Source organism: Zonotrichia albicollis, chromosome 1 (assembly GCF_047830755.1).
Source record: "Zonotrichia albicollis isolate bZonAlb1 chromosome 1, bZonAlb1.hap1, whole genome shotgun sequence".
NCBI lineage: Eukaryota > Metazoa > Chordata > Aves > Passeriformes > Passerellidae > Zonotrichia > Zonotrichia albicollis.
The window spans coordinates 94,802,257-94,816,893 of NC_133819.1; the positions used below are offsets into that span (position 1 = coordinate 94,802,257).

Here is a 14,637-nt window from a genome sequence, read left to right on the forward strand (position 1 = left end):
TGTGTACATTGCAGTTGCCTTTTAAAGAGCTCTTCCAGAGCGAGATGTTTGAGAAGCTGGCTGCATTCCTGCCTCACTGGTACGATGGGGAGAACACAAATAACAATGCTTAGAGGCATGCAGGGCAAGCAGGTGAATTGCTGGCATCTGCTGTTGCTCTATTGAGATTTTTACAGTGGAAGTTACTTTCATCTTGTGTTTCTTTTCCACAGACTGTAACACTATCACAGCTTCATTTCCTTAGCTCCTCCATTGGGTATAATGGTTTGGCTGAGTTTTCTTTTAATGCAAATGACTTCATTGTGTTGGCTTTATTTTGCTGGGGTTTCTGGGGTTTTTTCAGTACACTTCCCTTGTTCCCACTAGGTGGATGAGCTTTATGAAGCCTATTGTATCCAAAGACGTCTCTGTGATGGTGCCAGCAAAATGAAGCAAGCTTTTGCAATGTCTCCTGCCAGCAAAGCAGCTCGAGAGAGTTTGACTGAAATCAACAGGAGCTACAAGGAGTACACAGAGGTACATCCTCATCAGTTCATTCTTTTCACTCTCACACTGTTTGAAAGCCATGGGAACTTTGCCACTAATTTCAGGAAGAGTTTCATCCAGAAATAAAAGAAAACTCATCAAAGAGGAATTAGTATTTCTTTTTCTTCAGGTGAATACCTGATGACTGACAAAGACAGGTTACATGAGCCCAAAGAGTTCCTTGAAATAACAGTTTAGACTCTATAAGAGCAGGGTTATACCTAGGAACTGCAGCACAAAAGCAAAACCATCAATCTGTCCCAAACCTACTTAAACTCCAACTACCTCCTTCCGACCTGCAGATGTAGGGATGGCATCTTGACTGGACATGATGTGCCTACAGACATAGGCATCCTGTGTGTTGTGCTTGCAGTGATCAAAATCTATTTTATTAAACAGGCAGGAGATGGTGAACAAGTCTAACAGTGTTACAGACTTCCCAGCACACAAGCTGTGACAACCTTCCAAAACCTGAAGGAAGAACTGGAGAGGATCTAATATCCATCTCTCACAGCCTTCTTTCTTAATGTAGTCCACATTTCTTGAGAGATTAAATCATGCTGGGAGCCACTTCACCATAGAGCTGCTGCTGTGGCACAAGGCCTGGCTGGAGAGGACCAGAAAAGTGAGCAGGTTACACTCCAAGAGTCAAAGCTTCCCTTTTGCCATCTTGAGGATTAGCATGCAGCAGCAGACAAGCACAGGGTTGCAGTGTCAAAAAAAGCAGGCATAGCTGCCATTTTTTAGGGCCACCCCTAGGTAAACAATAAGGATGACTCTGAGATTGATTTTACTGCAAAATATCTTGAATCTATCCTTACAAACAGACCTTAAAAAAATAAACCCCAGAGAAGTTTTGTCTGCCCTCACTATTTTCTTTTCCAACACAGAACATGTGTACCATAGAAGCAGAGCTGGAAAACCTACTGGGGGAGTTCTGCATCAAGATGAAAGGTAAGTGCCTTTTCACCTTTCCCTTCTTTCTCAGAAACAGTAGCAGTTGCTACTGTTGCACAGTAGCAGTTGCACACATTGGTGAGGGAATTGAGACGTGCTGTGTGACATGCATTTATGACAGGTGGGGTTTCTCACCCATTGCTGGGCCTTCAAACCCCCTGTTCACACCCCTGCCCACTGGAAAGGATTACAGAAACAGAAACACCAATGCTTACGAGCTTTCTGAGGTTCTGCTTTTTGTTTTCTAGACTAATTACCTCCCACAAAGACTCCTCCCAACAGCCAAAGCAATTCAGTTTTGAAGACTGCTGTCATTTTTGCCTCTATTTTCAGTAATTCTTTGAGAAGGTGACTGGGAAATTATCAGAATTTCCATGGAGCTGAACTTGAAATGTAAAATACCTTTTTAATTTGACATCAGCTATTTCTAACTCCTTTACTAATTGTGACTAATGCTATTTTTGACCAAATGTAAAAAAAGCAAAAAGCTGGGGATAGTTTTCCTGGATAACTCTGTGATGGCATCTACCTTTCCATTTTATTCCTTGTCTTTATGACAGGAGAGTTTATGGATTTGAATGCAATGAAATCAATTTTACTTGAAGCCTCAATGGATCATCAGGTATTGCTAATGCTGTTATCCCTTTAAGACTCAATGTCTTAAAGAAGACACTAGGAGTGGATATCTTTTTTGGATCTTCAGTTACTGGCATGAGAATAGTTCTATAAAACAAAGTCAGCATCTAAATATTCATGAACTCTTAATTCTTCACTTGGTATCTTGCCATTTAAAACATCCACAGTATTGCTGGTGGAGTTTTGAGAGCTCAGAAATCTCATACAAGCTTTTGATTCTGCCTGCCTTGTCACAGTTGTTTCCTATGATTGCATTGCATGAGATTAAGATTAATCTTAGATTAAATTAAAATAGCTACTCTGTGCTCTCATATTAGAGAAAACAATTGCAGCAGATGTTGGAGTTCTCGTAGCTCCATCCCTCAGGTTTTAGATGAACACACAGAGACAGATATTTCTGTACAAGAACCCACAGCAGATCCACAGCATGGACATGTTGAATGAAGCAATGTCACAGAGTGTGTAAAGGGATTTTCCAGCTCCCTTGGAGCATTTCTTTATTTGCTGTAAGTGCAGTGCACAGTTCCTGGCAGTGGGACATGTTGCAGAAGGTGACACAGTGTCACAAATGTCTTGTCTGAAGAGGTCTGGCCCCTTCTCTTTTGGATGCCAAATCCTCTGGCAGAACTCAAGGGCTCTGGAGAAGGCAGGTACTGCACTCACATGCAGGAGCAGAGCACAGAGCACAAGCAGCAGCTGCTTCTGAACACAGTTTGCATCACGTAAAGAAGCCCAAATTCAGCAAAGAGAAATGCCATACTAAGTATTCTCTAATTAGGGCATCTGAGATTTCTATCTAGATAGTTTTCCCGAGGAATAGGAATCCTATAAGACAATATAGCCATTGCTATTGCTAAGGCTTGCAGCAGCTCTGGCAAAAAAGCCTGCAGATCACACAGCAAGTTTCCCCCTCAAGTTATACTGCAGCATATCCAGCTAACTTTAGGATCTAATTTAAAATCAAAGCATTCCTCTCCCCAAAGCTTATCTGTTCCTAGCCATTCCAGTGAAAGTTATTTTTATTTTGTGCCCTCTGTCACTTAGACTGAAAGCAAGCCAACCTACACAATGCTGTCAGGAAGCAGGGGAGCTGCACAGAGCTTTTATGACTGATATTTATAGAAAAATAAAAGCCTAATCATTTTTCAGAATCAAGATAATAAATGTGCCAGCAGGCTTAGCTAACTGGCCAGGATTAATCAGTTGTTGAAATTTACCAGGGAAAGCGAGTGTGGAAATTCCTGTATGGAATCTGCGTGTCCTGTTGTGATGTACAGGAAAGTGCCCTTATAGCTGTTTGAAGAGCCAGGACAGCAGGAGGTGAAGAGCCCAGATGTTTCACTAAAGAGAGAACAATTTGCTGGCCTGACTCTCAGGTGGCTCTGCTACACAGAGCCCACCACCAGCAGCCAGGAGTCCAGGAGTCCAGCATCCTGCCCACCAGCAGAGCTGCACGTGCTGCATGAGCTCCAAGTGGCCCTGCCTCCTTCCCACAGCCCCCTGTCCCCTGTTGTTTCCTACGGAAGTACTTATGCCCTGTTGTCAAGTCAGCATTTAGCCTCCTCTTCATCATTCTGAAAAGACTTGGCCAGCCTGGTTGGGCCAGTCACAGCTCACAGACTTCAATGTCCATTTGGAGTTTTAAGCTGGAGTTTCCTCACTGACCCTACCCATACACTGGGCAAAAAAAAAGACCTTTTATTTTCCTCAGATGCTTTCAATGATGTGTCCCAGGAGAGATCAAATTCACTTATAAAAGCGTGCCTGGGGAGAGAGGAGCAGTGGTGGAGTGCTAGTAATCGTAAATTATTTATTAACAGTAAATAAATTAGAAAGGAATTGGTAATATGAGCTCTGTGCAAGGGCCTCTCTGAACACTAAGATGAGCAAAGAAAACTATTTTCTGGTCAAAGAAATGGAAGAGGCAGACAAGCAGGGACAGCCCATGACAGCATGCAGGGATTGAGTTGCTCCTACAGTACAGATAGCAGGACTGGTTCATCCCTGCAAATACAACCAGGACTCCTAGGGCTCCTCATACTTGCCTTGATTTTAACACACCCCAGTGTGTTCTGTTGGGGCATCCCTTTCTCTGCCACAGGCTTTGTATGTGGTCTCAAGACGCTTTCTTTGGGCACTGCAGCACTAGAGGCATAGATTTAGGCTCACATAGGCAAAGCTGGGTACATTTTTATACCAAAACAAGTGCAATGGCTGCATACTGAGGGGAATCTGTGAGAAAGGAGAAGCTTCCTCTGTGGGAAAATCAACCAGTTGAATCCTGTAGAAAAGCAGGTCAGCAGGCCAGGAGTGGGGTGGTAATTCCCCTTGGATTTCAGTGTGGAGCCTCAGGAAACTTTCATTTCATATGCGTAGTGCTGATATAAAAATAGCATTGTTATGTCCTACCTTAAAAAACCCCAAAACCAAACATAGATCACAAGTGCTTTGCTGTGCTACTTCTCCCACTCTGGGGAAAAATGGGATTAATCTGGTATTACAGATGTCAGTCATATTTTGTGATGCACTTACTATTGAAAGACACTCAGCTATTATGGGAATGATAATGTTATGGAAACACCAAGCAGAAGGAGGCCCTGTTGCTTGCTGTGCCTCTCTGAGGATGTGCTAAAAAGGGATCTGTGTTGAAGTGTGGAGCTCGTTCAGACAGCGTTGAGCAGCACTGCAGGGGGATCAGCAGTTCGCCTGCACCTCGCCATGGGAGGGGCTCTCAGCTGAGGGTCTGAAGCCAGATGATGTCAGGAAGGTGTTTCTCCTTCTTCTGTAGTTACTATATGAAAGGAAACTTCAGGCTCTAATAGGGAAAAAGGCTGGAAGGTATAAATCTTTCATGTGGAAGAAACCACAGCCCAAAGAATTTTATACAAATTAAACAAGAAAATAGAAAATTAAGATGGTGGGTTGTCTTGGTTTGGAGGGTGCACAGGCAACAGTAGGAGGGGAATATAAACATCAGCTGGGGGGCTGCAGGAGAGTGTTGCTCTCTTCTGTCCAAGTGTGGCAGTGGTGGCCCTGGGCACCCCACTGCACCCCACTTCTGGGCTCAGCCACACTTGGCAGCCCAGGCCCTCCCACAGCCTCTCTGTGTCTTTCCTTCTCAGGTCTGGCTGGCTTCGCTCGGCTCTGCCCAGGAGATCAATACGAGGTATGTCTGCATCGGTTTGTTTATCAAATAGCAAAAGAATCAAGAGGAAGGCATAACTGCTGCTCTTTATGTCACGATGAATAAAACCTTTTCACATCAGCACCTCAATGAACGTTATTTTTATGTTATTTTTCCCATATGTGCTCTGATAAACCTTGCCTTCTCTATATGTCTGTTTTTGTCAGGGCATCTGTCAGAAGACCTGGATTTTGACAAAAGTTTCTAATTCCCCTGGAAAAAAATCATATGCCCCATCCCATACACGTAGGGCAAATGGAACACATCCTTGCAAGCATCCTTTACTGAATGCATAGGCTCTACTTCATCATAGAGATCAGTGCCAGAAAGACACAATAACCATTTCTCAAGACCCAGGTGTTACCTGCTGTGACGCTGCATCAGGATCTCTGGTCATTGCAGTGTTTCAATAGAGATCATCAGGAGTGTGTTCATTAGAGAGGGATTAAAATAAAAGCTCTACCAGAACAGAACTAACCTTGCAAGAAATTTGCAGTGGATTGATAGTGAATCCTTCTAACCAGTATAGTACTTCCTAGCTGCCTCGATCATAGATTCTTTTGTTCCCACTCTCATTCCCTGTAACAAATGACTCCTGCTTCCTCTGTAGGGTCAATTAGTTGGTGCAGTTGTCTCCCAGCTGGCCCAAAGTGGTCTTCCTGCTCTTGATGCTTCAAAGTGGGTTACTGCACTAGGGATGTCATTCATTTCTGTCATCAGACAGCCAAAACCTCACAGCTGGAGAGGTCTCTGATGGGGAATGGCCAAAAGCTTACCTGCTGGAAGGGCAGGTGATCCAACAAGCTGTAGATGTTAGGATAGACCACTGGTGCTTTCATCCTGCCCTCCTAAATCTCCTTTGCCCTGCCACTTTCCCTGTAAGTGGAATTAAATGCCTTGCAGCTTTGTTATGAGTCATCAAGTTACATGAAGTTAAAAACTTGGGTGAGGGATTCACTACCAAAAGGAGCAATTAGGAGAGCTGAGAGATAGAGATCCTCCAGTAGATTTTTCCTTCTGACTCGATGGGAAGGTAGAAGGGCAGCACCTACGCCACCTAACTCTTCCAGCCTTTCTCAGACTCTTCCCCCAGTTCTGTTTCTCTTATTTGTGCATCATGAGAACAGATTTCTCAAGAAAATGAGAGGATTTTTTTTTTCCAGATTTTCATGCGCTACGGTCGCCAGCGCTGGAAACTGAAAGGCAAGATAGAAGTGAATGGCAAGCAAAGCTGGGATGGAGAAGAGATGGTTTTCCTCCCTCTCATTGTTGGTCTGATCTCCATTAAGGTATGCATGCTGACTCCTTTGCCTGCAAGCAAGGCAGGAGTCAAGAACCTGCCTTCTCATGCACCATCAGCAAAAACACAGAAGCAGATCATTAAACTCTTCAGAAATGAGCCATAATTAGTATTTCTCACACACCTACTAAAGTGCTGTAATATTGTCCAGTTTAGGTACTACAAGACTAATCCATTTGTGAGAGCTGTGGGAGAGATTTTCTTCCCAAACTGGAGTCTTTTCATCACTGTTCCATATCTTCGTTGCTCTCAGTGTCCCAACACAGTTTTCTCCTGGCTGGAAGTCCATATGCTTTCTTTTCCATAAGCCTTCAACCTAGAGATACCCATTCTCTCATCCCTGTCTAGAAATTGCTCCTAGGGACCATTCCAGATGTCCCTGGTTAGGAAGTTTAAACAGAAGAATGTCTCGAAAGTCTTAGGGGAAATGGTCCTCTTTGACACTGTAAAGATTTTATGAAAAAATATGCAGGTCATTTCAAAACCCACTACCAAAATAATCCCAGATGCGTGAGACGGTAGGTTTTCAATGAAAGGCAAGTTGTGACACATGGTGAGTCACTCTCCTCAATCTAACACACAAGTTTAAGGTGGAAAGCTAGGAGAGAACCCCTTTTTATAGTACACAAGAATCCCAGTATTATTAAGGTTAATGTGTATATTCTCTTCCCTTTTTGAACTCTGTCCAAACACTTTCACTTAAAGGCTCAAGAACTGACTTTCAAGCAAACAGCCAAAGGCTGATTTGTGTAGGAGCTGCATATGGAACTGTCACTCTGAATTCCCAGGCAAATATATCTCTAAATATGAATAGTGCTCTCCTCCTACTGTAACAACATACACAGAGGTGGTTCCTCAACAGTAGATCTGTAGAAGTCCTCACCAAAGGCCGTCCTTGGTGCAAACAATTACACGGCTTCAGAGTTACAAAAGAGAAATATCTGGAAGAGAGCTCCCTTGGGAATTGCTGATTAGGCAAGTTACATCAGGAGATTCCCAGTCAGGAATTTGTCAGCTGCTGAAACACTCTATGGCCTCCCTGTTCTCACTCTTCCCTTGGGCTCTGGTTATCATTAGTGCAAAAGATCAAATACAAGACTAGACAGCCGCTTGGTCTGAGCCAGTACGGTTGTCCTCTTCTGACTCCTATAAAAAACATAAAGAAAACATGGAATCATGATCATATGCAGCTATGCATTTCCTAAAAATAAACCAAAACAAAACCACCACCAAACCCAGATTTTTTTCCTTAAGTAATGCAACAGACAATCATATTTTAGAAGCTCTTTGGCAAGGAGGCCAGGCCAGACAATCAAAACTATTCATCTTGGGATTAGGGATTGCAATGCCTTTTGTGGTCCTAAATATCCTGTTCTCATCTCTTACAGGTCACAGAAGTTAAAGGACTTGCTACTCATATCCTTGTGGGAAGTGTAACCTGTGAGACAAAAGACCTGTTTGCAGCCCGGCCTCAGGTGGTTGCAGTAGACATTAATGACCTTGGCACAGTAAAGCTGAACCTTGAGATCACCTGGTAGTAAGTAGAACTCCTTGGTCACTCAATCAATCAATCAGCTGTAAAACTTCAATCAAAGAAAAATGGTTCATCCATGTGGGTAGTTCTCTCCATATTTTTCCCTGCCGAGGAAGATTGTGAAGGAACTGTGGCCCAAGTTTGGTATATGAGAAATAGTTCATGGTCAGCCACAGTTTACCTGCTTTTCCTGTGGTGAAGAGGGCTGTGCCTAGTTTCAGCTGTTAAATTAGGTTTGGTAAGAACTGACATTACAAGGTATGGGAACTGCTTAGTGATGATAGATCTCAGAATTGCCTAAAGCTTACTTCAAAGCTTAAAAATGGGATGTAACTGAGTGCTCATATACATATATATATATATATATATATGTATGTGTATATATATATATATGTATATTTTTTATTTATATATATTTTTAATGTTTTTTTAAATCATTTTATGGATTTACACTAGCATAGCAAAGTTCAGGAGCTGGCCCATCTTGAAAAGCTGGCTTTTAAGGGCTTCATACACCACAAGAGTGATGGGAAATCTCTTGGTGTTTTTTATTCACATTGGTCAGCATAGGTGAGCTGGTAGTCTTAGAACACAAACCCAATTCTCACTGCATTTTAATAAAATAAGTAAATGTCATTTCTGAAGAAGCATTGATGCATTTAACTTTTTACAATCATGTGTGCTGTTCCTTGTAATGCAGTAAACATAAAGGCAGCAATAACAGCTCCTGGTTTCCTTTACAATGCAACAGCTCTATTAATAGTTGAGCACCTTTCTCATTAGTATGTGTGACACTTGGCAACTCAAATGCAAGAATACTTTTCATGTGAGAAAAATAACATCAGACTACACTACAGAAATTATTTCTGAGGGAACACTTTTATCAGAACCGAAAACCACACTTCTGAGACTGCTGTCTAATTAACAACATTTTCTTTAAACACTTCAGTTTAAAAACTTGCTACCTCTGGGTTTTGATGTGCTAATAAACCACCCTTTCAAAAATGCTTTCTATGGACCTGAAAGTCCCTCTTGCTCAGCCTAACAACCTTTTATTTTCTCCCCTCTTGCTTGTGTATCCGTAGCCCCTTTGATGTTGAAGATTTGACCCCATCCACAGGAAATGTGAGCAAGGCATCTGCTCTCCAGAGGAGAATGTCCATGTACAGCCAAGGCACTCCTGAAACACCAACCTTCAAGGACCACTCATTCTTTGTAAGCTCTGTTTGGCTTCGTGTTTATGTAATGAGAAACCTTAGAGCAGTTCAAACACTGCAAACATTTCACTGCTTTACATGTCTAAGCTTTTTTTGCCCTGGTTCCAGCAGGTTACCCTTACAAATACTTATAAAGCAAGTGCATTCCTAGCTGCTAATCGTAAAAGCAGGTGACTATGATCCTGGCATCTTTGAAACTAGGTGGCCAATTAATGCATACCTATCCTTCCTGCCTGACTGCTGTGATGCTTGAATAATCTTTAAAAAATGTGTTTTCATTTTGCAACAGTAGTTAAGCAACTATTATAGCACAAGTATTTTTAAGTATCCTGTGATAAAATTCGCCCCTGTACTGAAGATATTCACAGGGTGTTTCTACATTTTGCATGAATCGAATTCTGAATGCTTAATCAGGCCATCTGTACAGAGATTAACTTTGCAAGCGCTGCATCCCATTGCTGTAACTTAGTACTCTGCTGCAAAGCATTCATTTAACTTGCCCTTCCTCACACCCTCTTTGCTTTAACTGTTGAAGAAATGGCTGCATCCCCTGCAAGACAGGCCAAAGTTGACAATCTTAGATGCTCTTCAAGACACTTTCTTTGACAAGCTTCGTCGCAGTCGCTCTTTTAGTGACCTGCCATCGCTCAGGCTAAGCCCAAAAGCAGGGCTAGAGCTATATGTGAGTTCTGTTTTTTGTTTGGTGAAGGATTTTTTCAGTTCCTGTGTGGCATTTGCATTCCCACGCATGCTTCGTGTGTCGCTCTCTGTTGCAACTCGCTCATTTTGCTGACTGATTAGAGGGCAGGACATAACTGTGAGCCCATGCAGTTCCCATTAAATCAAAATTCCTCTTAGTTTCTACAGAGATAATGATCAGAAGTCAACTGTCTGTGGGCAGAGAGCAGGGCAGGAGTACAAGCCACCAGTGTTTTTAAAGATCACCTGCTACACTGATTGACACTCTACATTTGCCTAGTAACATGACTTTCAGAAGCTAAAAGCATACCCATGTCAAAGAAAAGAAGAAATAAACCTTTGGCTATGATTATGTTTAGGGACAAAAGCTGCTAATAATACTAGAAAAAAATTTCAAGTTTTGGACGCTTAACCCTTAAGCCTAACAATATGTGGATGCCTACAGTTCTTTCCAGCAAATTGTCAGCAAAATAGTAGTTGCCTTCCATCTGTGCCATGCATTTCCATGAGCTGGCCACATAACAAAGCAGGGTTTGTAGGTTAGATAGGCAGGTCGTGACTCTTATAGTCATTTTCCCCCATATGTCAGTCAGAGAGGAACATATATGTATATATCTGCCTTGATAAGTCTGGAGTCTGCATAGGCTGGTTTTGCTTCTTTAATGATCAGTGTCCTGCTCAATACACCACCAATTTGGCTGACTCATTTCAACAGAAACTCATGTTGGAGAGAACTGTATAACTCTGGTTGAACAATTGTTACAGACATCCATGCCATGTGCAGGACATTGGATAAAAGGAAATAGCACAGTACTATCACCATTTAACCACCATGACACTAGAGAAACTTGGAGCAAACTGTGTTACATTTTATGAATTACTTCTTTAGAAGCCAGAAAATAAGTAGAACAGAAATCTGTAATGAGTAGGAAAATGCAGACAAGGTGGTTTATGTACAATCCTATTAAAAAGAACCATGATACAGGAACTAGAGCAGTGCATTGGAAATGCTGTTTGAGAGAATATAGTAGAGTGAACAGATTTCATGACTCTCTGGAGATCATTTCCTAGAGCTCTCTTTTTAGCAGAGGCATGGCAGAGCCCAGGTTTTCCAGAAGTTTTCATGCTGAAATTGAGGAGCTGTGCCAGATGAAAGTGGAAGTTTGATTTGAAATATTCTTTCCATCTCTCAAGTCTTGAATGCTTCTTTAATCTTTTGCCTTGCCTTTTTCTTTCCTGGGCACATGCTGTTATTTTTTTCCTCTTTCCAATGCTGCATTGATAAACTCTTTCTCCCTATTATCTTTTCAGTCGAATTTGCCAGATGAAGTATTTGAAAATGGCACAGCAGCCACTGAGAAGCGGCCTCTCTCCTTCACTTTTGGTGACCTGCCTTATGAAGATGCTGTGCCCCCTGCCAACTCAGCAGAGTCCTCCTGTGCTCACGTCAGCTCCAGCCCTGACATCACTGCCACCCCCAGCCAGCACCGAGCCCTGGGGTCCTCCCAGAGCTCCAGCCTGGACTGTAGCAGCAGCGACTCCCGCAGAGACTCTGTTGCTGAGCCAAAGGACCTGCTGTCCCACGGAGAGGGAGCGGTGGCTGAGAGCAAGAACACCCCCAGGGCAGCTCCTGAAGTTTGCCAAAAGGTCTCTGATGCTGGGAGCGATCATATCTTTGTGGAAACGAGTGTCCCGGTGTCTCTCCTGCAGGACACGGATGAAGGCTCAGAACTCAAGCCTGTGGAGCTGGATACCTATGAGGGCAACATCACAAAGCAGCTGGTCAAAAGGCTTACATCAGCAGAGACACCCCTGACCCCAGAGAGGCTGCCTTGTGAGGGATCCATTAGTGGGGAATCAGAAGGATATAAGTCTTATCTCGATGGAAGCATTGAAGAAGCCTTGCAAGGGCTCCTCTTAGCTCTTGAGCCACATAAAGAGCAGTATAAAGAGTTTCAGGACCTGGATCAAGAAGTGATGCATCTAGATGACATCCTAAAAGTGAGTACAATTTCAGAAAATGCTACCCTAAAGAAAATCTGAGCAGGTACAAACTCCTTGCCTGCCTCTCAAACATCAAAGTAGGCTTTCTGGAGAATAGTAGAATTCCCTGGTAGCAGTAGATTTGCTCCTGCTTGGAGCATCCTTTCACAATGTTGCATTTTTAAACTTTTGTCAACAACGTCCTTGTCATAGCCTTGTGTCCTCAAGCAACAGATCTTTTATCAAAACCTGGGGGAAAGAGAAAAAGGTGCTGTGACAGGAGGGTAATTAAATTATACCCTTCCCTGAATGCCTTGTGAACCATTGTGAATCACCTCTTGTGAACCCATTGCTTGTGCCATACTGGGGATCAAATATAGCCAAACTTCTGCCTTTGAAATCTATGAGTCACATCCTCAGTGGGTGTACTTTAGCATACTGCCCCTGAACTCCATGGAGCTGTAAAAAACTACACCAGCTGAGGATCAGGCCCTGTAGCCATACAAGCTGAATTTTCTAAATTGCCAAAGGGATTTAGAAGCACAAGTGTCACTGAAGGTTGCCGTCCCCATGTCACCTAGCATGGCCTTTTCCTTTTTCCCCTCATCCGTTTTCATAATGAAAGACATCCTGTCATCACATCAAGATGCAGAGAATAATGTTAAAAATCAGAAGAAAAATGGTTTGCATGTGTGTTTTTAATATGTTTACTGCAGGTCACTGTTACTTGTATCTCCCCTGTGAATAGCAACTCGTGACACGTTACTCTGCAAACAGTATTATATGGGAAATAATCATTTCAAATGCTTCATATTCATATGCAAGTTGGTCTGCTATTCATTTAAGCCTCATTATTCAAAAATATGGCTGAGGAAGAAGCAGGGAAACATTTATTCTTCTGCATTATCTTTTTGAAAGAAACTTTGTTAACCCCCTTATTTCCATTGCATGGTACTTTTCCAAATTAAGCATCTTTTTTTGACAGCCTGCAGGCTTCATTCCTTGCATTATTTATTCCTAGAGAGGTTTGAGCAGGCAAAGGTACCATTACTATTATTTTCTAACTTGGTACAAGAGGTTGATTATCCAAAGGGCAGAGAGACACTGTTTATTTCGGCTGCTTTGATCAGAAGTTACAAACAGACAGACATGGGATGGGGGTGAGAGGATGGATGTGCAGACAGGATTCCTGTGCACTCGAGATGGACGCCTCTTCAGACCTGTGGAAGTCTGGTGGTCAGCTCACAGACTGGCACTCAGCATCACCAGCAGCCATGCAGAAAAGGGCTCCTCATGCAGAAGGGTTGAGCTGGATTCCAGCTGTGGCAGAAGAAACCTCTCTTGGCCATATTGGATGAGCAGAGAAAATGGCCCACATGCTGTTTCTGTTTGCTTGAATAAGCTGTGCTACGAAGCCCTGATGGAAGCTGAAACCATTGGTGCTGCAGAAGAAGCAGGATACAGCACTCATCCTCATCACAAATGTGTTGGGAAGTGTGTCTGATCAGCTATTGACTGTACAGTCAGTATAAGGACTCAAACATCCTAAGTGCAAATGTATGACCATTAGTATTGTGTGCAAATGAATTACAAATGGAACTCCAGCTCCCTTCAGCTCTAGAGCAGCTGGTGCTGGATCTGAACTCCTCAGAGGCCAATGCATTTTTCTGTGAGCTGAGACAAAGTCATGGCTCCTGCCTGGGACTGGAGGATGTGGCCTGTGTAATGGCACCAGTGGCTCATGACTGTTTCTGATCAAATAATCACATGGTGTGAAAGATGTTGGAAGTCATTGCACCAACCTATGGAGATGATCCCTCAAGTTACATCTGACTCTTCAGAATAACCCTGGAAGAAATTCTGAGGGCACATGTGGATGAAGTGCCACATGGGGCCAGGGTATTTCATACTTCCTACAGCAACAGCAAGGTTCCTTTGCGTTTCTTCCCTGCGGTGAGGTGGGGATGGTCCCCCCCTCTCTCTAGCACTGTTAATTTCTGAGTTACAATACTGCCTTTCTCTGTCACCTAGGAATCTGATACCTTATTGGCTTTTCCTTGATAATCCATTTGGCTTCAAAGGCCACAACACTCCTTTCATTCCATTAATAAATGTGCAGCTGTGGGATGAAATTCATTCCTGGCTAAGGTCTGTTAGAGTTACGTCTGGAATAAATCAGGTAGTGCCATTGGATATGTATAAATTGGCTTCTGTAGCTAGAACAGCAATTAAGGAATGTGCCTTCCCCTTTCAACTTCCATTGCATTAATTCCCGTCATTCCTTTTGCAAAATGCCGAGGGCTGAGAAACTTGGATTCAAGAAGTTCTTCTCATTTCTATAAAACATGTTGAATTTTGCCTTTGAGGGTTTTCCTTTGGGGAAGAGAGTGGGTAGCATGAGGAGGGGAGGAGGAATGAAAGGCTTTCTCCAGTTCTCAGGCTTTGATTGTATATGCTATGAATATGAAGGCTTGAAATGAAACACCCAATAAAATGAAGTTTTAAAAATAAAATGAAGAATTTGAAGTTTTAAGCTTTATCAATTTTTTTTCTTATCTTTCTTGTAGTAGCTAATACCTGGGGTTTTCATTGGTTCGTTCTG

The 14,637-nt window shown here is 42.7% G+C and overlaps 1 protein-coding gene across 6 annotated transcripts in view; it reads left to right on the forward strand.

Annotated features, from left to right (window-relative positions):
* The window catches only part of RIPOR2 (RHO family interacting cell polarization regulator 2), a 110,438-nt gene that overhangs the window by 81,623 nt on the left and 14,178 nt on the right, over window positions 1-14,637 (forward strand). For 5 of the 6 annotated variants that reach the window (XM_074547414.1, XM_014264303.3, XM_026790965.2 and 2 more), the window contains exons 7-14: window positions 367-516; window positions 1,416-1,479; window positions 5,241-5,284; window positions 6,466-6,591; window positions 7,991-8,139; window positions 9,222-9,351; window positions 9,889-10,035; window positions 11,364-12,053. In XM_074547414.1, coding sequence (XP_074403515.1) covers window positions 367-516; window positions 1,416-1,479; window positions 5,241-5,284; window positions 6,466-6,591; window positions 7,991-8,139; window positions 9,222-9,351; window positions 9,889-10,035; window positions 11,364-12,053 — 1,500 coding nt within the window. The remainder of the gene's footprint in view (window positions 1-366; window positions 517-1,415; window positions 1,480-5,240; window positions 5,285-6,465; window positions 6,592-7,990; window positions 8,140-9,221; window positions 9,352-9,888; window positions 10,036-11,363; window positions 12,054-14,637) is intronic. The other variant, XM_026790966.2, reaches the window with a different exon arrangement.